Below are 21621 nucleotides of genomic sequence, written 5' to 3'. Positions count from 1 at the left end.
ATCTTGGTAGTCCCAACCTTGATCCGAATTCAGACCATTCAAAATTTCGGTCAGTTCGGCATGAGTTGCCCCAAAATGTGCGTTTGGTATTTCAACATCTGCGAGGCGGGTCTTCGAAAAATGGTGCTTCAAATCCAAACGCATTCGTGTGCGAATCAAAATGTATTGGCAGAGACCGAAATAAAGTGCACATGGCTCGCCGCCGATTGATAAAAGATAAAAATAAAGAGATCAGACTCTCTTCACGCGGATGCGGAATGTTGGATGCTCGCTCGCATTCGCTTGTAAATTCTCGAAGGGAACGCGTGCACTTCGAGGCACCGATACACCCAAGGTGATTACATAAAGCCAGAAAGCCAGAAAACCACACCACACCATGCAGAAGGCCATTAAGAAGGAGCTGAGCTTCTCGCTGGACACGCTGGAGCGCTACCGGGCCAAGTACGGACGCAGTGCCTCCCTCGACACAAACGGGTCTTGCCCAGCGCACACAGAGGGCGAGCCCTGCTCCACTGCTCCTCCGCCGGCTCCCGGCTCGATCTTCACAAAGTCCTACTCGCCGCCAAAGATGACCAAGTTGCAGGAGCTGCAGCAGAAGAAGGAGGCCTACCTGAGGGCCCGCGAGCACGAGCGGGAAATGGAGCAGCTGCAGCGCACGGAGAGAAGGTCCACGAACGGCTTGGAGTTGGCCAAGTCCAAGCCGGGCAGTGGCAGTCCCAAAAGCAGCTCTCCCACTCCGAATGCCAGTGCCGCATCCACCGCTGCTGTGGCCAGCAAGTCCTCCGGTCCGGCCGGCTACTCCAACTGGTCCAGCCACCATGGCACGCTCTGCTCCCAGTCCTGGGTGGCCATCTCCGAGCTGATGTACTTCTGCGACAAGTACGAGTTCACCACCCTCAGCACACGGGACCTGAAGACGCACCAGGAGATCGTGGCCGAGGTGAGGGCCCTGCTGAACGGCAAGGCACCGTTCGACCAGCGCACCCGCTTCCCGGGCAACATCCACGACCCGGAGAACCTGTGGGTCTGCATCGGGCGCTGCGCCAGCGTGGAGTACCACCTGCAGCGCATCGTGAGCATCTTCCGCAAGCCGCTCAACCAACTCACCCCGGACAAGCAGCGAACGGTGCGCCAGAACTTCCACCTGGCGGTCAGCGAACTGCGGCTGGACATCTCGGCGCGGATCAGCGAGGTGCGGCTGTACGACCGCCTGGTCTTCGAGCGCGAGTTCCGGCTGGAGTGGCAGGAGGCTGAGGCGGAGGCCTAACGCACTACTGCATCAATGGGTCAGTGTCAGTGGGTGGACAGTAACGTTTATTGGCAACTCTTCGCTTTTCGCTCTTCGTTCTGCGGTGCGCGGTGGAAAACTCGGTTACAAAAATACACTTGGACGCGGGAGGCCGGAGTATGGAGCATCCACACGAATGTGGAATGCCTGCTCCATTCAGCATACATACATACATATAAGAGGGTGCTCTGTCAACTGATTGTGACTATGGGACAGCAGGCGTATCACAACATAGCCACTATCAGTTGCCGAACACCTGTACAGTTAACTACATATTTCACAAATCTAAACCGTGGATGATTGCTCCCTTCAATTGCTCGCGTAACTAAATCTAAAGGCCGCTGGCGGACAGGACACAGCTTGATCCTGTCCGCCGCTTCGGGCCAACCTATTGCTCTGTAATACGTAATACAAACATTTTTATATATGTACACAACGCTAACACGGTATAAAGTATAAATAAAGCACTTTTGTGTGGGCCAACGTTGATTGCTAGCAAGCTAGTGTGTGCTAGTGCGAGTGCTTAAACAACTAGCGGAAGATTCAGGTTGCGGGTTGGTTATCATAGTCCCTAAGATCCCTGGGATCCCTTTCAGTGGGTTCGTTTAACGTGCGGTTAGTCAACATTTAGAAAATCTCTGTGCTCAATGGCAAACAACATCTTAGTAGGACCTTAGTGGAACTAGCAGAACTTTAGCTTCATCTTGCTGGTCTTGGGCACGTTGCGGATGGTGAGGGAGATGCGTGGCGAGCGGCGCACCAGGTGATCCCCGATCTTGTAGGTGTTCTCGCACAGATCATAGTTGCAGATGCGGTCGCAGAGCACATCCTCGCCGGTCTCGGCAATGGCGTGCAGATAGTCGCTGTACAGCGTGTCCTTCAGGATGAGCAGGCTGCGCGGCTCCAGCAGGAGCTTGAAGCGAACCTCGCGGGCCGACGGTTCTGCTTCGGCCTCCTCCTCCGGATGCTCCCGCTGGGCGAACTCCAGCACAGTGTGCGCCCCGCAGGAGATGGTCGAGATGATGGGGTAGAACAGCGGTCCATCAGTGTGCGGGAGGATCCCCTGTCCGGGCAGATACTCGTTGACCAGCACATGGTTGGCGTTCTGCGACTCGAACACCCCCAGGTTGTTCACCTTGTCCACATAGCTCTGCAGCCAATCGGGAATCTCCTCGGCAATCATCCCGTTGGGATGCGGCACCCCGCCGTAGTTGACCAGCCGGCGGTTGAGCAACTGCGTCCACCTCGGCTTGGGAGTCCGTTCGATGTGGCTCAGGATGCGCTGCTCCTCCTCGGAAGTGATGAAGTTCGGAATGTACATGGCAGTCGGTGGGCACTGCGGAGCATACGGGATTACTCAATAGTTTACACTCACATGGTTCTCAACTCACCTTGCGCACTTCAAAGCCCGTGAAATCCATGGCTACTTATCTATCAGAATTCTACGCTAAGCTAATCCTACAGAGCAAATCAATACTTTTGTTGGGCTTTGAATTTCGAATCAGATGTTTGTGAAAACAAGAGTGGCCGTATTCTTTTGTTTTCTTTCTAAGCTGGCCACACTGTGGCGCCAATTAAAAAGCTTGGCGGGGTTTTTGAAATAGATCAAGAGGTTACCCTCACGTGCAGCGGAAATAAATTGGTTATATTGATAGTTTATAACAGCTTAGTTTAGTAGTAATTTTTTTATCACAAAATATTGAATAGATAAGTATAAATGAATCTGCTAATAAAATTACCTATTTTAAGGTGCCCAAAATTTTACTAAACATAATCAAACGAAACAAATTATTTTTTTTTGTATTTAATAAGCCTGCCAAATTTCAGCACGATTGGCTCAGTAGTTTTTAAGTTATTTTGGTTTAGTTTTCATTTTACAAATGTTTAAAGTTTAATGTTTGCAAACTAGACAGTCGTCCAATTAACGGATTTTTTTCCTTCAATGCTAATTTAAATATTTGCCAATCTTATTTGGATCGGCAATATTATTATTATTATTAATACTACACCTTTAAATGTAAATTCTACCAATCGAATTACTATGTTACAACTTAAGAAGGTTTTAAATAAATGTTCGGTTTATTAAATGATTACCGAAGTACATAAGGATTGAATCACAATTTAGATTAGCAGTCGAAGTTCTGTTAGTTCGATTAAACTTATTACTTTTATGTGAAATTCGATTTTAAGTTTTACACATATCATTTTTGGTGTTGGAACTTTGCGTAGCTTTTGTCATAAATGATAAGAAAATAAATGTAATTATTTAGGAGTAATATTAACATGTCAATTCTGGATTTGTTTTAATAAATGTTCGCTTTATTAAACGTTTGCCAACACACAAACACAACTTATTACTTTGATTTGAAATGCTATTTTAAGACCTACATATTATATATATATATATATATATATATATATATATATTACTATATATACACTATATATATTATTTAGATTTGATTTTTAAACTTTGATAATTTTTAAGGACTGACTTACAATTTCGATTCCGGATTGAATTCTATTTCCACAAATCGTGAACTCCAAATATTCAAATGAACGGGCTCGAAGGAGACTTCTAAATTGCCATGATTCATGGCAGGAACAACTTTTTCAGGAATGAAGCCAGTGTTGTGGAGATGCAAAGTCAGCGGAGTTCTGCGATTGAGCAGATCGTTAGGGAAATGCGACAAATCGAGTTTCTGCGCCCGCCCGCCCAGCTTGCTGGACGACAGGTTGAGGATCCTGAGCTCGGAACAAGAACCCAAAAGGTTCCACAAAGGTGGGGGCGGTGGCAGCTCGCGCATCTGCAACAGGTGCAGCTCCTCCAGATGCGGCAGCATTTTGCAGATGGCGTGCAGCTGCTGCGAATCAATGTCGTCATCCTGCAGAACCAGTCGGCGGAGATTGGTCATGAGCAGAATATCCCTTTCTATCCGATCGCTGCTCCAGAAGGAGTCGTTGAAGAGCAGCGATCGCACCCTGAGTGGATGGTGCCTGGCCACCAAAGCCAGCAAATGCTCGCTGTAGTCGCGTGTGTAAAAAGCCAGGCGGCGGAAGTGCGGCAGATCCATTAGTCGGGGCAGGAAGGCGCCTAGCAGGTGGTGATCGTCGATGGTCAGCTCCTCCAGCGTGGAGCATCGGGTTACGTCCACCACCTTCTCGCCCAGGTTCACATTGTAGCCGTAGTAGAGAAGCGTCAGCTTGGCGAGCTTCAGGCTGCCGAAGATGTCCGCGAAGGTGTCCGTGTCCAGGTACTCACACCAGATGAGATTCAGCTCCTTCAGCTGCTTCCAGCGGCTCAAATGGCAGCCGGTGGTGCTGCTGTTCAATGTGAGGCTGGTCAGGAGCGGAAACAGCTCGGTGAGAAGCAGGGTCTCCTCGTCGTCCTTTTCGGGGTTGTAGTCCATGTGGCAGTCCAGCGATCGCAGATGGGGAAAGCTGAAGGTAGTCCACTTCCTGAGCAGATCCCTGCTGCACCCGCTCAGTTTGAGCCACTGAACCGATCTTGACCAGCCGCCCAGGCATTCCTGCATCTTTTGCTCATTCCTATCCAGAAATTCAAGGTCATCTCGGGTCACAGTCACTGACTTAAGATGTTTCCAGTGGTACTTAACGTAGCAGTAGATACTTTCAGTGACTTGGGCCAGTGACAACTGATCACTCAAAGGCAAGAACCGAAGAATGTTTATCCAAATATCTTCATTTATATTCTCCATCACACCGACCGAAGAATTGAAAACAAACAAATGAAGTAAACAAACTGTCAGCTGATTCAACTGCTTGCCGATCGAGAGTGAAAAAGCCAGCAAAGCTTTTTGTCCTTCTTCTAACTAAATAGTTAAGTTTTTAACATCAATTTCTTGTCTTTCAATTAATAGTGTTTACATAAAACAATTTAATTAAAAACCAGAAAAGCAAATAAAGGCTCCCCTAATAATTGCTTAAACTTTAAACAGCGTTGCCAGAATTTTCAAATTATCGATATACCACATTCCGATAAATCGTGCCTAAGAACTGCTGGAATACCCATCCCTATTTATACAAAACAATCTTTCCACGTATCAGCAATTGGATTGAAAAAAGTATAATTGTACTTATAAGGGATCCCGGATCCGGACACACGAACCCAGAATGAGTGTTCTTGACGAGCTGGGCGCATTGGACATCAGCACAAATGGACAGGTGGACGAGGCTCTGCAGCGGATTGCCGAAGAAGAGGTTAGTGCCCAGTTTATAACTTTCCGGTTGGGTTGGATTTCATGTTTTCTATCACCACTTAAGGCCAAAGTCAACGAGAAACTGGAGTCGCTGCTGGCCAAACAGTGCCAGATAGAGGCCAAGATGAGTGGCATTGGCAGATCTCTGGCCCTGCTGCACACCGTGGACAGCGATGCCAACAAGCTGAACGCACAGATTGTGAACACGGCCCAGTTGGCCGAGTCCGTGAGTGCCAAGGTGCGCCGGCTGGATTTGGCCAGGTGCCGGGCCTCCGAGTGCCAGCAGCGGGTGCACGACCTCATCGACCTGCACCTGTGCAGCCAGGGCGTGGTCAAGGCCATCGGCGAGGAGGACTACGAGAAGAGCGCCACGCACATTGCCCGCTTTCTGGCCATGGATCAGCAGCTCCTGCGGCGCACCGCCGACGACGTTCAGGGCTCCATCACGTCGGTGAGCGATGCGGTGAAGACGCTGGAGGAGGCCACCGAAAAGACCCGCGTCCTGATTGCCAAGCGCTTCGACGAGGCGGTAAAGGCCGACGACTTGGCCTCTGTGGAGAGATTCTTCAAAATCTTCCCTCTGGTCGGTTGCCACTCCACTGGGATCGAGCAGTTTTCCCTCTACATATGCCAGAAGCTGGCAAACAAGGCCCAAAAGGAATTGCGGAATGCCCAGGACATTGCTAAAGCTGAATCGCGGCTACAACTGGCCTATGCAGACCGATTGACTGCCATCCTGGAGAACTTTGCCCGGGTGGTGGAGGTCAATCAGCCCATAATCGAGGCTTTTTACGGACAGGCGTAGGTTGCATACATACAACCAAACCAGTTATCTCTAAACTCGTATGACTTCTTACAGATCTTCATCCCTGATCGATATGGTGGCCATTCTGCAGCACGAATGCGATGCCGAGGTAAAGAACCTGCTGATGGAGTTCAACAAGAACCGGCAGATCCAGTATCGCAGCAAGCAAGTGAATGAATCCACCCAACGGTCGGCTGGAGGCGGAAATGTCAGCAGCAACAGCATCCAGGCACTGGGACATTATCGGAAACCATCGGGCGGATCGGTGGACAAACTGAACCCGAAGGAAATCGATGCGATTATAGCTGAAATAACAGTCATGCATGCCAGAGTCGAGCTATACTTCCGATTTATGCGGCGTCGCTTGCAGGTAATATAGAATTAATCCGATATTGTCCTTAGCTTAAGTTGCGTATTGCAGGTTCATGTCGAAACGTGTGTGCCCGAGAAAGAGCAGATGGCTATAATGGAACGCTACGAAAAGATAATGAAGAACTCTGACTTGCGCCGCCAAATGCAGGAAATTCTAAGCACCTATTTGCTTCTGGAGAGGTAGATATAAAACAATTTGGGTTAAACCGTTTATGGAATCACTTTTTTGTTTTAGATATTTCATGGAGGAAAGTGTTCTCAAGGCCATCGGTTTGGATTCCTACGAATCTGGACAGCAATGCTCGTCCATGGTGGATGATATATTCTTCATCCTTCGCAAATCTATTAGAAGGGCCTTAACAACTCAGTCGATAAACGGAACATGTGCTGTGATCAACAACGTGGCCGCCTGCCTGGATGGTGATTTTGTGTCTGCCCTTAAGGCCCCCCTGAAAAGTGGCTATCCATCGGGCTACATCGACTTGGCCCAGGCATATAATGCTATTCAAACGACCCTGCAACAGGGTAAACTACATTCCAGCGATGCAGATCGAGGTCGGGCCAATTTCCTGGTGCAGTTGAACAATGCCGACATATCGACAGAGTATATTGAGACACTGTGGCAGACCATGGAGCAGGAAATCGCTGGCACGTTTCCACAAACAACGCCGGTGGAGCGTCAATTGCTTGATAGCTGCCTAACGGAACTCAAAGCTGTGCGGGATGCGTTGAAGGCCACTGTTGATTTTGGAATGCAGCAGCTGAGATCCAGTGTTATAAAGCCACGCCTCAGCCCCTGGATTAACCAGTTCTTAAATTACAGTCACAACTTAAATGAGGTAAAATCACTTATCTATAATGGTTGTATAAAAACTAATTGACATTTTTCCTTACAGGAGGAACTGGCTGCCTATGAGGCAGGTGAAACGTTTGTTCAGTTTTTTATAGTCCAGTTGGACGGGCTTCTGAATTCCTTTAAGAGCTCGTTGAGTCCGCGCAACTACGATGCGCTAGTCAGCATTTTGGCAACGGAAGTTACAATTCAATTGGAACGGGCTATTAAAAAAATAACCTTCAACAGAGTACGTTTTTAAGCAGCTCAGTTCGATTTTGTTGAGTTACCATTTCATGTTCTTTTTAATAGCTTGGTGGTCTGGTCCTCGATCAGGAGGTGCGTGCCTTGGGCAGTTACCTTACAGGAGCCACTTCATGGTCGGTGAGAGACAAGATGACTAGGATCTCTCAAATTGCCACTCTTCTTAATCTGGATAAGATTTCTGAGCTCTCTGAATACTGGAATCCCGAAAACAATAAAGAAATGTCATCCTGGCACTTAACGCCCAACGAAGTTCGCACATTTTTAACCTTAAGGTAATAGTGAACACTAATGTTTTAATGTATATCTCAATTTTTAATAATCGTTTCTCCAGGAGTGATTTTCGTATAGAAGACATTAAACGACTACAGCTTTAGGTAAAGCCATATCTTCGAGAAATTGTTATATAGGTGCTGAAACGTTATGGCTAGCACTAAACCAATGGTTAAAATCCAATCGCAATAGGAGCTGAGAAAGCGGACCCAAACAAGATGCTGTTTTCACGTCAACCAATAGTTGAATAAGGCTCGCAATTTGAACACCAAATCTGTAGAAAAAAAACAAAGTTTTATTAGTATTACTTATATAGCTTGAAGAATTAAAATATTGATTGACATAATAATGCCTTACTAAATTAAATGGTACATCTTTAATTTATCTTGATCTTAACTATTTGGCAACGACTTACCTTTCATTAAGTAGATCGATTTCACCTATTAGGTCATCTGGTGGATTTTTTGATTGGGTTATGTGCGCAAACTTTTCACAAATACTGAACAGTTTAAGAAGAGTTCCATAAATGGGGTTTTGGGATTGGCATCCGGTGATATTCACTTGGCCTTCCTTCGCATCGGAGAGCAGGAAACACTGTGAAAGAACATTTGCAAGAAATACCGAATGGGCTTTTTGTATTTCTTCGAATTCAGCTTTGCTTTTTATCACACTCATAAGAATACCAAATTGACCTGTAAAAAATGTGAGTTATTAATTTTAGGGATTTGCATACAACGAAGTTGAGAAAACTCACTTTCCAGCACATCCACTTGAATGTAGTACTGCATATTGTTCAGAAAGAACATTAGATGATTGCGAAGATTTATGATTTTAGTATTTAAGGAAGTAGGCACCCTTTTGGCCTGGAAAGTCTGCTTGGCCCAGACTCTTTGTATATCGTATTGAAAGGTTCGAATGATAAGTAAAAATCGAAATATCTTATTATATCGCTCAATTGCTTTTGGGGAAAACAACAGATTCAAAGGCCATTCATAAGTGTACTTTAGATTGAGACATTGCAAAATATGGAAGTCGCAACTTTCATCTGGCTCACTAATGCTTCTTTGGCAAGTTAGCGAAAAGTTTTCCAAGTCATCCGAAATTCCCATGACGGCTGCGGCGATCTGCGAATAATTGAAGAACTTAAATGTTGAATTCAATAAGACATATATAAGATATTACCTCAAATGATCTAGTGATGTTTTTAAAACGTTCTTCGAAGTACGAGTCCATGGTTCCGATCATTTGGCAACAGAATTCCATGTAGAACTCTCCCCGGCCAAGCAAATAAAAGTCCTTGATTAGCCCCATTTGGCGTTCAATATCGACTTCGTTCACAGCTATTTCTGAGAGTCGCCTGCTTACGAATTTCTTGATGTCGTTTATAACGTTTTCCACGCGGAAGACATCGATTGTTTCATCTTTGCCAAGGTCTTGGACCATTGCAAAGAACTCGTCCTCTCTGCCGTTCCACAGCTCATAGATTTCATCGTGCGAAATTTCGGCCAGCTTTGCTGCCAATTGATCTCGTTTGTTTTTTGCCTTGACATTTCGACCCATTTTGAAAACCAGCACTGTTTGACCCACAAACAGGACCTTTTCAGCGACAATGATGGACAGGAATCCTGGCAGCTGGTTCAGATTGATGTCGTACTGCCAAATATAATCCTCTGGGTTTTTGTCGGCGCTCTGACAACGTAATGTATGTAATAACAGTACTGGAAATTATAAACTTCTTACCATTACAGAGCTATTGGCTGATTTGCTGCATGAGCTACCATCAACAGAATCGGTTGAGGTGAACTTAATGAAGAATTCCGAGTGGACATCGTCGATCACCCCGTACGAAAGCCAGTGTGCCAGACTCGCGAAGAATGGGTACTTCACAGGTTTGATAACTCTGAACAAATGAGTAGAATTGGGATCAGGGATCAAGATGGTTTGTTTTTACAGCGTACTTCTTGATTACTTGCGCCAGCTGGGTATCTCCGTGCTCGGACTGCTGATGCAGATTGTGGAGCACGGAGCATCCGCGCAGCTTTCGCACTTGAATGTCCATGATGAGGTCCCTGAGGAAGATCAGCACGGGCATCCTGACCAGCAGGCCATCGTATACATATGAGAGCGAACTGCGCTTGCTTTCCGAGCAATACTTCTGCAGGCGAGTGACCTCGGCGTGGTAATCCTCAATAACACTGTCGATTCCCTTGGCAAAGTTGAGCAAGTAGAAGCCATGGGTAAGATCTAAGACAAAAGCTGCTATAACTTTAATATGCAAAACAATGTAATGCTTGCAATCATACCTGGAATTTGGCCATGTGCATCGTACTGTACTCCCAATGACTGTGTAAAATCAACTATTTCATGGTAGACATGTATGATTTTTAAAAAATCCGTAAAAACCTGCCGCTCGCATTGATGTACAAAATGCTCAATGGATGTGATGTCCTAGGAAAACTGCGTGTAAAGCTGGGGAAGTATCCTCCGACTGATTTTTTCTTACCGTGAAAGCCTGTAGGCCTTGGCCATTGCGAATATCGCTCATACAAGCCAGTAACAAATCTTGTAACATTATTTCCAGGCAATATTTTTAGGCTTTGTATTAATTTGCGCCAGATGTCTAATAGTGATGACACAGCCTCATCTCGGTGGACTGCACAAGAAATCGATATATCGATAGGTTTTTTTTCGAGATTCCCGTTAGAAATTGAAGGATTTCAAAAAAGTTATACATATTTTAAATTTCAGGTAACACTTTTATTTTGTTATCTTTATAAAATATGTATAAAATGTTTTTACTTTACTTTAAGTTCCTTATCTCATGTTTTATTGAAAAACCAACTAATTACATATTTAATAAAACAGTTTTTGAAAGTCAATTTAAATAAATAAACACATGTAAACTTATTTTAATTAACAGCATTTTAAAGCTCATATTCCCAAATTTTTTTTGAGGAGCAGATGATTTGGATTTTTTGGACGCAATCCTATTGGAAACAAAATGTCGTAGCCCTTTATTGTCTCGGTTTCCTTTGTACTTTTCAACACTTTCTCCATTTTTAAACCAAATTAACGAAGGGACACGAGTGATTTCCAAATTATTGCAAATTTCCATGCCAGTTGTACAATCATATTCGGCAATGCAAACTTTGGTTTCATTCACTAACTCCAAGGCGAGCTCCTTCCAAATTGCAAATAAGACGATACACGAAATACAACTTGGTGAATATAATTTAACAAAGAAGGTTCCATTGTTGATATGGGAGTAAAAGGTTTTTGAGTTTAGTCTAAAGACTTTTCCAGGTTTGCAACCTTCGTCTTTCTTAGTTTGCATAAACGCACCATTCGACATTTGATTTGCTAACGCTAAATTGCTTTTTGAAATGCTATATTTGCGTAACGAGTCATTGAGACTTTTTGAGTTATGAAGAGATTTGATTAGTCCATTTTTGTCAATGAGAATCCATTTCGGATATTGCACAACTTGGTTTTTCAAGCAATGTTTTGAATATTTTCTGCAATCAATCGAAACAATGGTAGGTAGGTACGTGAAATCAAGTTCTCGCATTAAATAATCCAAAATATTTGTCATCCTGGGACACGTATTGCACAAAGAAAAATAATACTCGACAAGCACATCCTTATGACCAAAACAAAGATAAAGCAGTTTTGGATTAATATTTAAGACTGAGTTATTTTGAAACTGATCATTTTGAAGAGTTAATGGTAAAGTTAGCAAAAGGCTACACAGAACAAACATTTTTAAAACACATTAATTTAGACAAATAAGTCAACGATATCAATTTGAAGTACAATACAAGACTAGAACCTTTATGAATTGAAAGTTCTTTATTTCTTAAAAAGGGGAAACAATGATTCACAACAGATCGTAGTTAATAGTTGATTGACAGGCCCAGTCGGGCAGTTCTGTTTCGTACTCCCAATCGACCCCCTGTAAATAATTTATAATGTTTAACTAAATGGAACATTAATAAATTGAAGGAGTTGTAACTAACCTTGTATTTCCAAGCATGCAAGTACATTATCAGGTCTTTTGGGCCGGGGTCTCTGTAGTTGATTTTACACTCAGAACAATGAGGATCTGAAGTTGCCTTTTTAGAATCAAAGGACCTGTCCGGTTCTTCATAGCAAGTTTGCGTGGCAACCTGTTGAGTAGATTATTAATATTGTAAACATATTTAAAAACTATATTACACTTACTTCACTTATTGATCCATTTTTTGGTGGTAAAATCTCAGGCTTAGCTTTAATGTCGACTGGTACTTCCACTTCTAAAGTACTTTTTACTTCGCCTTTAACTTCCGCGACCTGTTCTCCTTCAAGTCCTAACCAATTTTCGGCGTTGTGAATGCTAATTAGGTTATTGATCAACTGTTCTTCGCTTATTCCACCGATGTCTCCTCCTCTTCCTTTTAGAGGACCAAAAACTTCGTGATTGTACAAAGGATCATTTGATATGGGATAACCTGTTAAAAAATGTACGACTGCAAAAGACTGCCTTTAATAATGCCTTTTCTTCTTACCCAAAAATTGTAAATGTACCCTAATTTGGTGCATTCGTCCTGTAAGTGGTTTGCATAAAACAATGCTATCATCACCTATTTCACCAATTCGTTGAAACGTGGTTTTACATTCCTTGCCCTTCGGCGAAACCTTACAAACACCGATTTTGTAGCTCACCACGTCGATTTTCTCATGGCATTCAACGATTCCACTGAAAAGTACAGTACAGATTTTATAAAAAAAATGAAATTAAGGAAAAATATGCATTATAGTTTAACTTACTCTGGAAAGCGTCCCTCCACCCGGCACACATACTCCTTCTGCACTTGTCTAGTTCGAATTTGCAGCTCCAATTCCCGGGCTTTTTCGGCAGTGCGTCCGAACAAAAGCAGACCAGATGTCAGCCGATCCAACCTGTGTATTGTGCGCAGGTTCTTCAGATTGTGCTCCTTGGCCAGGATGAAAACCACAGTATTATGCCTGTACCGTCCACAAGGGTGTACCTTTTACATATGCAAATTAATAAGTGTTATATTTGTCACTTTAGTTAAATGTGGACTACTTACTGGTATGGACGCCGGCTTGTTTACAACCACAATGTCCTTGTCCATGTATACTACCTTGATGGGCTGTGAAGTAACAGGGACTTCGTGTCTATAATGCAAATGTGTGCATATTTAAATGAAAGGTTCCTACGAGTACATACCTATGGACGACATTGGCCAGCAGATCATTGTGCTTGATCTTATAGTCCTTGGGAACCTTTTCGTAATTGACCGTCAACTTTCCGGCCTCCAGACTGCGCTCATATTCTTCGGGCGGAGCGGCACGAAATTCACGGACGAATACATCCAGAATTTTGTCGTCAACCCAACGACCTTTGGCGAACGTCGTGAATGTGAAAAAATAGGGATACACCTTTCTAAGTCCTAGGCGATATAACACAACAATAATTGTTGGTAAATTATAATGGTAATTGTTTGATAAAATTGGCTTACCATTTTCAAAATAATACGACGTCTCATCGTATCTCTCGTCACTGAAACCGGGTCTCTTGGTTCTAAGCCCATTGGCATCCAACTTTGCTTTTTTCACATTGCTATCGCCATCTGAAGTGTCAGCCTTTCGTTTTTCTGGCAAATTTACAAGCTCGAGTTCGTCCTTCGATACAAAAATCTGCTAAAAAAAATAGGCAAACGTTTCTAAGTATGTATGCAGTTTACACAAAAATTAATATTAGCATTACGATTTTATAACTAAAATTCCTAACCCTTCATATATATTAATTTAATTTAATTAAGAGAACACATGAGTGCCTTGTGGCTATAAATTTAAACATCGAAAACTAGTTTGCGTTTTCACGAAAAGTATTTCTTTTCTCTTTAAGCCGAATAATAACTAATTTCAAATACCACTTCGATTTTACTAGCATGTGCCTGTGTTTCTAAGATGCAAAAAAATATGAAAGCATTAAGAGCTTGAGATGGCTTTCATAGACAAAACTCTTATCAGACCAAAACACATACGAGCCTTGTTTCCGGTGTTTGTTTGCAACCATTTTCTTCTTTTCTTTCTGCTGCCTTAGCATAATTTCCACTCAGTCTGTGTATTTTTCCTTGTTGCAAAAGAAAAAGTAACCAAAAAGTGCAAAATTGGCTTCTGTTAGTTACTGGTCTACCACCAAAAAGGTGATAGTTAGTTAGCAAACATAGACAGAGTTTCAAAATAAAACAGGTAGGTTAGTTTATGTGGTCAAAATCTTATAAAGGCAGTAAAAAAGTATTTAATTTATAAATGCTTAATTTATTTGTAATTCTTGCTGTCCAATAATTTCTTGAGCCTTGTATTCTATTGGTAAAAATTAATATAATACCTGGCTTACGTTTTTTGTCTATAAAAACACCATGCTGCATATAAGCGTACGGATATATATTTGTGACAACGTTAGAATATAGTAAACTTTAGGGTGAGGTCTGAAATGATAAATGATAGAAATTTCTATCTATATAGATTTGGAAATTGACAGAGAATGATGTGATTGACAATATAAGAAAAATGTTGTGCAATAAATAAATAGTTTGCCTTATCCACAAACCACTTACCTAAACCAAACGACTATTCTTTTTTTTTAATTCTTCACTTTAATGGCAGTAGCAAGTCAGTCGAATGAAAAAAGGACTGCACTAGACCACGTCTTAGGGGGATTTCCTTTTAGCGGCTCTAGAATCCTTTTTCCACGGCTGCTGTTGTAATGTGTGTTTACGTGGTATTGTAAGAATTATAAAAACGACTGGCCCAAAAGGCGCATCGCGGAAACAATGAGGACCACACTTAGATAACCGCCTGAAAGCAGAAGGCACTGACACTAATAATTGCGGAAACATCACGACCAGCTAGCTGTGTAGCTGCAAATGCAGACCAACTTGACAAAAGTAGCTCGTTAGGAAACCACTGCGATGGCGGGACACTAGAAACTAGAAACCAGAAGCCCGCAGAGGCCCCCAAAAAGGCCGTGTCGTCGGCAGGGAACTAATTATGACAAATCCGTGGTGAAATATACGAAGGTAGGTGAAACGAGTCCGTCCAGTTGGTCCCACACATAACTTAACTCCTTGCCTGGGCAAACAATTGTATCTCAACCCATCCCCCCCTTTCGAGGTCTTTAATGTGTTGTGTACACTAAGTAAATATATAGACCCCCTAGCTAAGTTTATTGATTGTATATAATTAGAAGGAGAAATAAAAATATGCCTGCTTTAAGTCTCAAACTAAAGCTAAATAATCGCCGGCATATTTAGAGCCATTTGCCACTGTCACGTACGACGAGGTAGAACCAACAAACAAAGAGCCTGAAACTTGTATGCTCGGTTTTTGTGGGCCATTAAGGGTTTTGTCTAAAATCTGGTTTTTGTTGCACATCTTAGCAGAGCCCTAAATTTTTAAGAATGTACCGACGCCTAAGGGTGGCTTTAAATTTCTATGCAGGCAGAACGTTGACTCGAACGTTGGCCACTGCAGCAGTCTCGTTTATTGGGGCATTTGTGCCTCAAAGTCTCGTAAAAGAAGTTTAAATCTCCAGGTGCCCAGCTCCTTTTTCCTTCGCCACATGTTTTATATCCATTTTTATGACTTTCGAAACTTTTAAGATAATAGAAAAATAAACTGAAATAAACCTATTGTTGCACGCGACTGTGTGTGATGGAATGTTTATACTACTGTTACAACATCAAAATAAAAGTTTCATTTTCCTAATTAATGTAATTTCCAGGTCAGACAAGCAAAATACAAGTCTCAGAAATTCTATACGTAATTCATAGACCAGCTGCAGTCAAAGCCCACCACTTTTAGCACCAAACAACAAAATATCTTGTGGTGGGCGAACATGTTTGACTCGCTTTTTATAAAAACACCAGATTTTCATAGACTTCTGATAAACACCCACGAAAAATTCATAAAATTAAGATTTTTACTTTGTTGTTACAAAGTTCAATAAGTAAATAAAGAAATACAGACTGCAATTACACACCAAATTGACCACTAATTCATCTTTAATTAATTGCTCAAGTTAATGCAGCAAATTGCATTTGCAACTCCCTGATTAGCTTTTTAATTAAGTTTTAAGTGCGCTATTGAAGCTGCTGCATTGAAATTTCCCCCGACACCAATAATACTGCATAAGTAAGGACAGGAATCCACACATTTGCGAACAGACCGCCTAAATTGTTTTGGGTATTCGATTCCCCCAAGATAAATATGCCCTTTTACTAGCTGCAAATCGGTCAAAGCTAGAGAGTTGGTCGCTGGCGCGATTTCCTTGCTGACAGAGCACGACCACGATAAAATGGGAAAACAAATGGGAATTAATAATGGAGGGGATGGATCCCGCTGTATGCAAATATGTATGTAAATACGATTTCAATGTTTCTACTAGCGACCGAAACAATTATAATTTGTTCAAAAAAAATTAATAAAACGTATATTTTACTATTTTAAACGTGGAAGTCTATTTTTCAATTTAATAGCAAAAGTAAAACAAAACAGTTTTTTAATATTAGTTATACAAAATTGTATTAAAAATTACATTGTAATGGTTCTTAAGATCCTTACAGTCTCAAGCTTACACTTTTGAATGAAAAGCGGGTATGATTTAAATTTTAAAACATCTTAGTTGTATTGGGGCCAAACCTCTATAAGAGGTCACAGCTAGATTTCCATAAAAATAAACAAGTCAGATATTTATCACTAGCTTTTATTAAATGTTACAACATTATCTAAATCCATAAATAAATAAATTAATAAATAATATTTTTTAATATTAAATAACAACATAAATAATATTTATTAATTTGATAAAATGCTACGCAAACGGGGGAATATATATTTTTTTAAAGCGTATTTCACGTCTAAAACCTGATCTTGTACCTATTTTATTCATAATCTCGAGTTCTTATTACCTGTATAGACATTGACACTACCAAAGTTTCTTCTTCGCGTAAAGGGCATGCAATTATTTTGTAGTTTTTAACAATATTGTTCTAAGGATAAATATTAATTTTTTTTTTGTAAAAATTACTACTTACGGGAGATTCTGTGTTTGCTGTTTGATCAGTGGCTGTGTCGTCTGGAAACCAAACACATTCGGGAGACTGATCTTGATTGGCTCCTAGTATCGGATGTGTGAACAGCATGGACCGGTGCAAAAATATATTCTCCACGTCCACCGATGAGACATCACCATGTTGGGTCTGCGCGTTACGCACGCTTTTGGGGCTTTGCATTTTCGACAGCCACGAGAATTGTTTACAGTCGTTGACTCGCCGCCGATTTAGTATGTCCACGCACCGCTAAAAGTGTAACAACAACAAGTTAATCAACACGTGCGCCCACTGTAACAACAATCACAAATGCACTCTAACTCGCTCTTTCACTTGGACGATTTAACTATCCATTAACTTATGTAGTGCAACACTTGCCAATCTTAGAATGCTTTTAAATTGTCTTAAAATCCGCATGAAAAATACGTTTTTATGCCACAAAACAAACAAGACCAAAACATTGCCTATCGATAAACATGAACCAGTGACTCGTGAACATGGAACTGAGTTTTCGAGTCACAATAGGGGTACTCGCACTGAACTTATACATCAAACTTCTACAAATTTACACCCGCATGAGAGAATCAAAATAACAGGGACTTTGATGAAAACTATTTCTTTATTTTTGATGCCTATCATTGAGCTTTTATATAAATTGAATATTTTATATAAAATTAAATATAAAATATATATGGATTATATATACTTATACTTTGACATTTTACAAACTAAGCTCCGCATGACAATGAACAAAATTAAAGACACTAAGTTTGAAAAACATTTCATTATTTTTGAAATCTATTAATAAGCTTTTAACAGTTAACCTATATAAAATTAAATCTTAAAAAAAAATGCTATGTAAAAATTACACCGTTCAATATTTAAAATAATAATTTAAATACCAATTATCTATACAATTATATTTTTAAAAACAAATATAATCAATTGTACACACTTATTTGAGAAAATAATAGTAAATACCAATTTTTTCCTATCTGTGAATGTAGTTGAGTGCCTAAACAGACCCCAATTTTTCGAGGAGTATTAGATATGCAATCTATACAATCTTTGGCCCTGCCTGATTAAGAAGTTCAGTAAACAGCATAAGTCGCTTGGAGTTTAATATTTTTTTAATCACTTTTGATAAGGAAGGTTGCGTTTATGATAGGTTATATATACTTACTATAAAAGCGAAATCGGTCCACTTATCAGACCCCCCACGCAGTCGTTTAAAAGTCGTCGACCACGTCGGATTCTGGTAGTTTCTGTTTAAGAACAGGCGGAATCATAATGGTTAGGTGACTGTAATTATATTAATACCAATCTCAGTAAAACAGATCTGGGCAAAGTTAAATAAAGTGTAAAAAATCATTATTAAAATAGGAATCTTTTGTTAATTAAAAAACGATACATCCAACAGATGGCGCCACGCTTAACACTATTGGCGCAGTAAAAAAAAAAAAAAAGCTGCGGCGCCATCTAGATGTCAATGCGTAGCCAGAAATGTTATGGGGGAAATATATTTATTAACAGTCATTAATAACGTATTGTGTTTATTTTTACGCAGCAATGGAAAAGTGTTCGACCCTTCTCACTCCTAGGCCTGTTGGCACTTCAGCTGCTAGACCTTGGAGCTGGCTCCCGCATCTTGGCAGCTTACTTTTTTCCTGCGAGGAGCCACTTTATAATGATCAACCCTATCATCCGGAAACTGGTGAGGCAAGGACACGAAGTCACCTTCATCACTCCGTACTCCTTATCAAAGGAAAATCTGGGATCAAACTACAAGGAAATAGTGATTCCACAATATGATTTCTGGCCGGAGAGTGGGTGAAGCTATAAAATTAATAATATTATTACTGTTTTTCTTACCTAATCCCCATACCATAGTTAAGGAGCTAGCCAATACCAACAGCGTTATAGAGATGACGAAGGTGTCGAGTTATACCTACCTCCAAATGCTCCATGTAATGGGAATAAGTAACACGGACTTTGTGTTTGACCAGCCTGAAGTTCGTGACCTATTCAATGCAAATGAAAAGGTTGGGCAGTACGATCTGCTCCTGGCCGGTCAGTTTTACAACGAAGGTGCCCTCATTCTGGGACACCTGTTTCAGATACCGATCGTAACCGTGTCGACCTTTGGATTTACCAACTACTACAGCCAGTTGGCTGGCATAGTCTCTCCGTGGTCCTATGTTCCACATGGTTTCATGCCCTATACAGAGCACATGTCGCTATGGGATCGCATTGGAAATGTGGCCATCAGTGGCTTCGAAGATCTCTACAGGGAGTTCTCCTACTACCCAAAACAGAATGCCATCCTGAAGAAGCACTTCGCCAAGTTACTCGACAGAGTTCCTACCATCAAAGAACTTGAGCGCAATATCTCGGCCATGCTGTTAAACACCTACATGCCGTTGGCATCGGCTAGACCAGTTTCCTACAACATGATTCTCGTGGGAGGACTGCACATTGAGCCACCAAAGGCACTACCCGAGCACCTGCAAAAATTTCTGGATGGGGCTGAGCATGGAGTTATTTACTTTAGTCTGGGTGAGTTTCGATAAATGATCTTGTCTAACTTGTGAGGAAAAAGACACACTATCCATTTCTAGGTTCCCAAGTGCGCAGTGCAGATATGCCACCCCAAAAGCTTAAGATATTCCTGGACGTCTTTGGCCGCCTAAAGCAGCGCATCCTTTGGAAGTTCGAGGACGAAACACCACCAAATATGCCGACCAATGTAATGGTGCAAAAATGGTTACCTCAACAGGACATTCTTTCGCATCCGAATGTGAAAGTCTTTATCGCTCACGGAGGACTCTTTGGCACCCAGGAGGCAGTGTACAATGCAGTACCCATTTTAGGCTTGCCAGTGTACTGCGATCAGCATCTAAACATCAATCAGGGCAAGAAGGCGGGATATGCTTTGGGTCTGGACTACCAAACACTTAATGCAGTTGAGCTCAGAGAATCACTGCTTGAGCTGATCGAGAATCCCAAGTATCGAAACAAAATGAAGGAGGTTTCAAGGATATTCCGTGATCGACCCCTCAACGCAATGGATACGGCGATGTACTGGATAAACTATGTGATCGAGCACCGGGGAGCTCCGCATTTGGTGGCTGCTGGCGTTGAGCTACCCTGGTATCAGTTCTACCTCCTGGACATCCTCGGTCTAGGTATAGTCCTTATTATCACGCTAGCGTGGTCTCTAATGTGTATAAAAAGGAAATTCAAATCAATTTACTCTTCAATGAAAAAGGTCAAAAAAAATTAGAATTAAAATATATATTTCCTGCTTACCTAAATTGTATTCATTGTTTTTTCCAATAAACTTTTTTTAACTCTTTAGCTCTTACAACTTGTTCCAGAAATTTGATTCACTAGCTGGTTGGTAAGGTAAAAAAAAAACTAATTGAAAAAATCTCGATAAGTTACAGTCATAAAGAAGTTGATTCATAACTGCTTAGCCATATCGCGAATAATATATGACCAGCGTTACTTTTAATCCAGCCTTTGGCGGCCTTAAGGCTTAATTACATTAACGTGTTCGTATATTTGGCAACTGCATACATATGTGCGAACATGCATGTGGGAATGTAATATGAGGCACAGCACACCTTTCTATATATACCTTGTGTTCCTATATATATATATATATATATCATTAGATCTGTGTTGTTTATAAACACGCGGTTTTGATGGGCATGTTTAGAGGCAAAGCTTTTCTACGAAACAAAAAAACGCGATGTCGTCATTTTTAGTTTTGTCCAGGCGAAAAGTCAATTTAGAACAGTAGCCCAATGTGGGTGTGCACACCTACATGTCCTGGCACACACACACACACTCGCACACACCAGTGCTGGGGAGAAATTAAATGGGTGAGCTCGCGCACACCTACAAAATATCGTGCTGATTTAATCACTTTCTTCGTTTTCACAAACGAACGTCAACTTCAGCTCCCATACACACGCACCCACCACACCATCCCCTGTTTATTCAGGATGAGCCTCATAGCCTTATAGCCTTATAGCCTTATAGCCAGTGGCCATTAAATGTTGCCTTAAATGACGGGCAAGCCTTTTCTTTGTTGTTCGCTTTCGTGACCAACCGCGTTTCAAGGAGACCTCCATACTATGCCATACAATACCTAAACCTATTCCTATACCTGAACCTATGTCGTCTGGATGGCTATGGCCTATGGCTATAGCTCGTGAGAAAGTGGGTGAGCTACGAAAAAAAGTCACGCAGTCAAACACGCAATTCCAGAGGCCTCAGCCCAAATTTTATCAACATAATGCTTTCAGTTTTGGCAGTAAAAATGAAAAGCTGCGGCCTCGGCTAATTGGTTAAATTCGAAAAAATTAATGTCATTGTCTTTGACTGTAGGGAAAACTTAGTATTGGCTAGATATATAAATATTAACTTTACTTGAAATTTTA

The 21621-nt window shown here is 41.6% G+C and overlaps 7 protein-coding genes across 11 annotated transcripts; 3 read left to right on the top strand and 4 right to left on the bottom strand.

Annotated features, from left to right (window-relative positions):
- Nucleotides 1-61: 61 nt before the first annotated feature.
- LOC128262382 (uncharacterized) lies at nt 62-1478 on the top strand. The gene has a single exon (XM_052996588.1). It carries the CDS (start codon nt 377-379, stop codon nt 1265-1267), a length of 891 nt encoding a protein of 296 aa, XP_052852548.1. The 5' UTR covers nt 62-376; the 3' UTR covers nt 1268-1478.
- A 3-nt stretch (nt 1479-1481) lies between these two features.
- LOC128262383 (alpha-ketoglutarate-dependent dioxygenase alkB homolog 6) lies at nt 1482-2829 on the bottom strand. The gene is made up of 2 exons (XM_052996589.1): nt 2680-2829; nt 1482-2624 (listed from the first exon to the last, which is right to left on the bottom strand). Exons 1-2 carry the CDS (start codon nt 2707-2709, stop codon nt 1971-1973), a joined length of 684 nt encoding a protein of 227 aa, XP_052852549.1. The 5' UTR covers nt 2710-2829; the 3' UTR covers nt 1482-1970.
- Nucleotides 2830-3760: 931 nt separating this feature from the next.
- LOC128261249 (uncharacterized) lies at nt 3761-5234 on the bottom strand. The gene has a single exon (XM_052994843.1). The coding sequence runs from the start codon at nt 5005-5007 to the stop codon at nt 3784-3786; it is 1224 nt and encodes a 407-aa protein (XP_052850803.1). The 5' UTR covers nt 5008-5234; the 3' UTR covers nt 3761-3783.
- A 58-nt stretch (nt 5235-5292) lies between these two features.
- On the top strand, nt 5293-8434 carry LOC128261246 (conserved oligomeric Golgi complex subunit 4). Its single transcript, XM_052994836.1, has 8 exons — nt 5293-5509; nt 5573-6309; nt 6368-6683; nt 6735-6865; nt 6921-7524; nt 7582-7767; nt 7830-8056; nt 8116-8434. The coding sequence occupies exons 1-8, from the start codon at nt 5423-5425 to the stop codon at nt 8156-8158; spliced, it is 2331 nt and encodes a 776-aa protein (XP_052850796.1). The 5' UTR covers nt 5293-5422; the 3' UTR covers nt 8159-8434.
- Nucleotides 8052-10821, bottom strand: LOC128261247 (gamma-tubulin complex component 4 homolog). Its single transcript, XM_052994837.1, has 8 exons — nt 10558-10821; nt 10358-10502; nt 10013-10298; nt 9795-9954; nt 9237-9743; nt 8809-9178; nt 8470-8746; nt 8052-8328 (listed from the first exon to the last, which is right to left on the bottom strand). The coding sequence occupies exons 1-8, from the start codon at nt 10624-10626 to the stop codon at nt 8184-8186; spliced, it is 1959 nt and encodes a 652-aa protein (XP_052850797.1). The 5' UTR covers nt 10627-10821; the 3' UTR covers nt 8052-8183.
- A 213-nt stretch (nt 10822-11034) lies between these two features.
- LOC128261248 (pseudouridylate synthase RPUSD2) lies at nt 11035-17676 on the bottom strand. 5 transcript variants are annotated; one of them, XM_052994839.1, is made up of 10 exons: nt 17552-17675; nt 17159-17422; nt 13577-13757; nt 13285-13507; nt 13145-13232; nt 12861-13081; nt 12599-12789; nt 12276-12541; nt 12071-12220; nt 11035-12006 (listed from the first exon to the last, which is right to left on the bottom strand). In XM_052994839.1, exons 1-10 carry the CDS (start codon nt 17588-17590, stop codon nt 11932-11934), a joined length of 1698 nt encoding a protein of 565 aa, XP_052850799.1. In that variant the 5' UTR covers nt 17591-17675; the 3' UTR covers nt 11035-11931. The 5 variants fall into 5 exon arrangements, 4 of the variants coding, with proteins under 4 accessions (XP_052850799.1, XP_052850800.1, XP_052850801.1 ...); XM_052994840.1 differs by having other exon boundaries at nt 13577-13754; XM_052994841.1 differs by having other exon boundaries at nt 17159-17664.
- Nucleotides 17677-18860: 1184 nt separating this feature from the next.
- LOC128263413 (UDP-glycosyltransferase UGT5-like) lies at nt 18861-20456 on the top strand. The gene is made up of 3 exons (XM_052998445.1): nt 18861-18999; nt 19064-19729; nt 19792-20456. Exons 1-3 carry the CDS (start codon nt 18861-18863, stop codon nt 20454-20456), a joined length of 1470 nt encoding a protein of 489 aa, XP_052854405.1.
- The last annotated feature ends 1165 nt before the right edge of the window (nt 20457-21621 follow it).

This window comes from Drosophila gunungcola, unplaced genomic scaffold, assembly GCF_025200985.1.
Source record: "Drosophila gunungcola strain Sukarami unplaced genomic scaffold, Dgunungcola_SK_2 000001F, whole genome shotgun sequence".
In the NCBI taxonomy this organism is placed as follows: Eukaryota; Metazoa; Arthropoda; class Insecta; order Diptera; family Drosophilidae; genus Drosophila; species Drosophila gunungcola.
Note: the sequence above shows the minus strand (reverse complement) of the source record. Positions and strands in the feature narration are given on the sequence as shown.

Coding starts and splice junctions, on each gene's coding strand:
- LOC128262383 (XM_052996589.1), bottom strand. CDS start 2,709: ATGGATTTCACGGGCTTTGAAGTGCGCAAG. Junction 2,625..2,679: donor CGGGCTTTGAAGTGCGCAAG/GTGAGTTGAGAA, acceptor TATGCTCCGCAG/TGCCCACCGACTGCCATGTA.
- LOC128262382 (XM_052996588.1), top strand. CDS start 377: ATGCAGAAGGCCATTAAGAAGGAGCTGAGCTTCTCGCTGGACACGCTG.
- LOC128261249 (XM_052994843.1), bottom strand. CDS start 5,007: ATGGAGAATATAAATGAAGATATTTGGATAAACATTCTTCGGTTCTTG.
- LOC128263413 (XM_052998445.1), top strand. CDS start 18,861: ATGATCAACCCTATCATCCGGAAACTGGTGAGGCAAGGACACGAAGTC. Junction 19,000..19,063: donor ATATGATTTCTGGCCGGAGA/GTGGGTGAAGCT, acceptor CCCATACCATAG/TTAAGGAGCTAGCCAATACC. Junction 19,730..19,791: donor AGTTATTTACTTTAGTCTGG/GTGAGTTTCGAT, acceptor ATCCATTTCTAG/GTTCCCAAGTGCGCAGTGCA.
- LOC128261246 (XM_052994836.1), top strand. CDS start 5,423: ATGAGTGTTCTTGACGAGCTGGGCGCATTGGACATCAGCACAAATGGA. Junction 6,684..6,734: donor TTATGCGGCGTCGCTTGCAG/GTAATATAGAAT, acceptor TGCGTATTGCAG/GTTCATGTCGAAACGTGTGT. Junction 8,057..8,115: donor CGCACATTTTTAACCTTAAG/GTAATAGTGAAC, acceptor TCGTTTCTCCAG/GAGTGATTTTCGTATAGAAG.
- LOC128261247 (XM_052994837.1), bottom strand. CDS start 10,626: ATGTTACAAGATTTGTTACTGGCTTGTATGAGCGATATTCGCAATGGC. Junction 10,299..10,357: donor TGCACATGGCCAAATTCCAG/GTATGATTGCAA, acceptor CTTTTGTCTTAG/ATCTTACCCATGGCTTCTAC. Junction 8,747..8,808: donor TCAAGTGGATGTGCTGGAAA/GTGAGTTTTCTC, acceptor CATTTTTTACAG/GTCAATTTGGTATTCTTATG.
- LOC128261248 (XM_052994839.1), bottom strand. CDS start 17,590: ATGCGGATTTTAAGACAATTTAAAAGCATTCTAAGATTG. Junction 13,508..13,576: donor GTCGTATTATTTTGAAAATG/GTAAGCCAATTT, acceptor TATATCGCCTAG/GACTTAGAAAGGTGTATCCC. Junction 12,542..12,598: donor GGTACATTTACAATTTTTGG/GTAAGAAGAAAA, acceptor ATTTTTTAACAG/GTTATCCCATATCAAATGAT.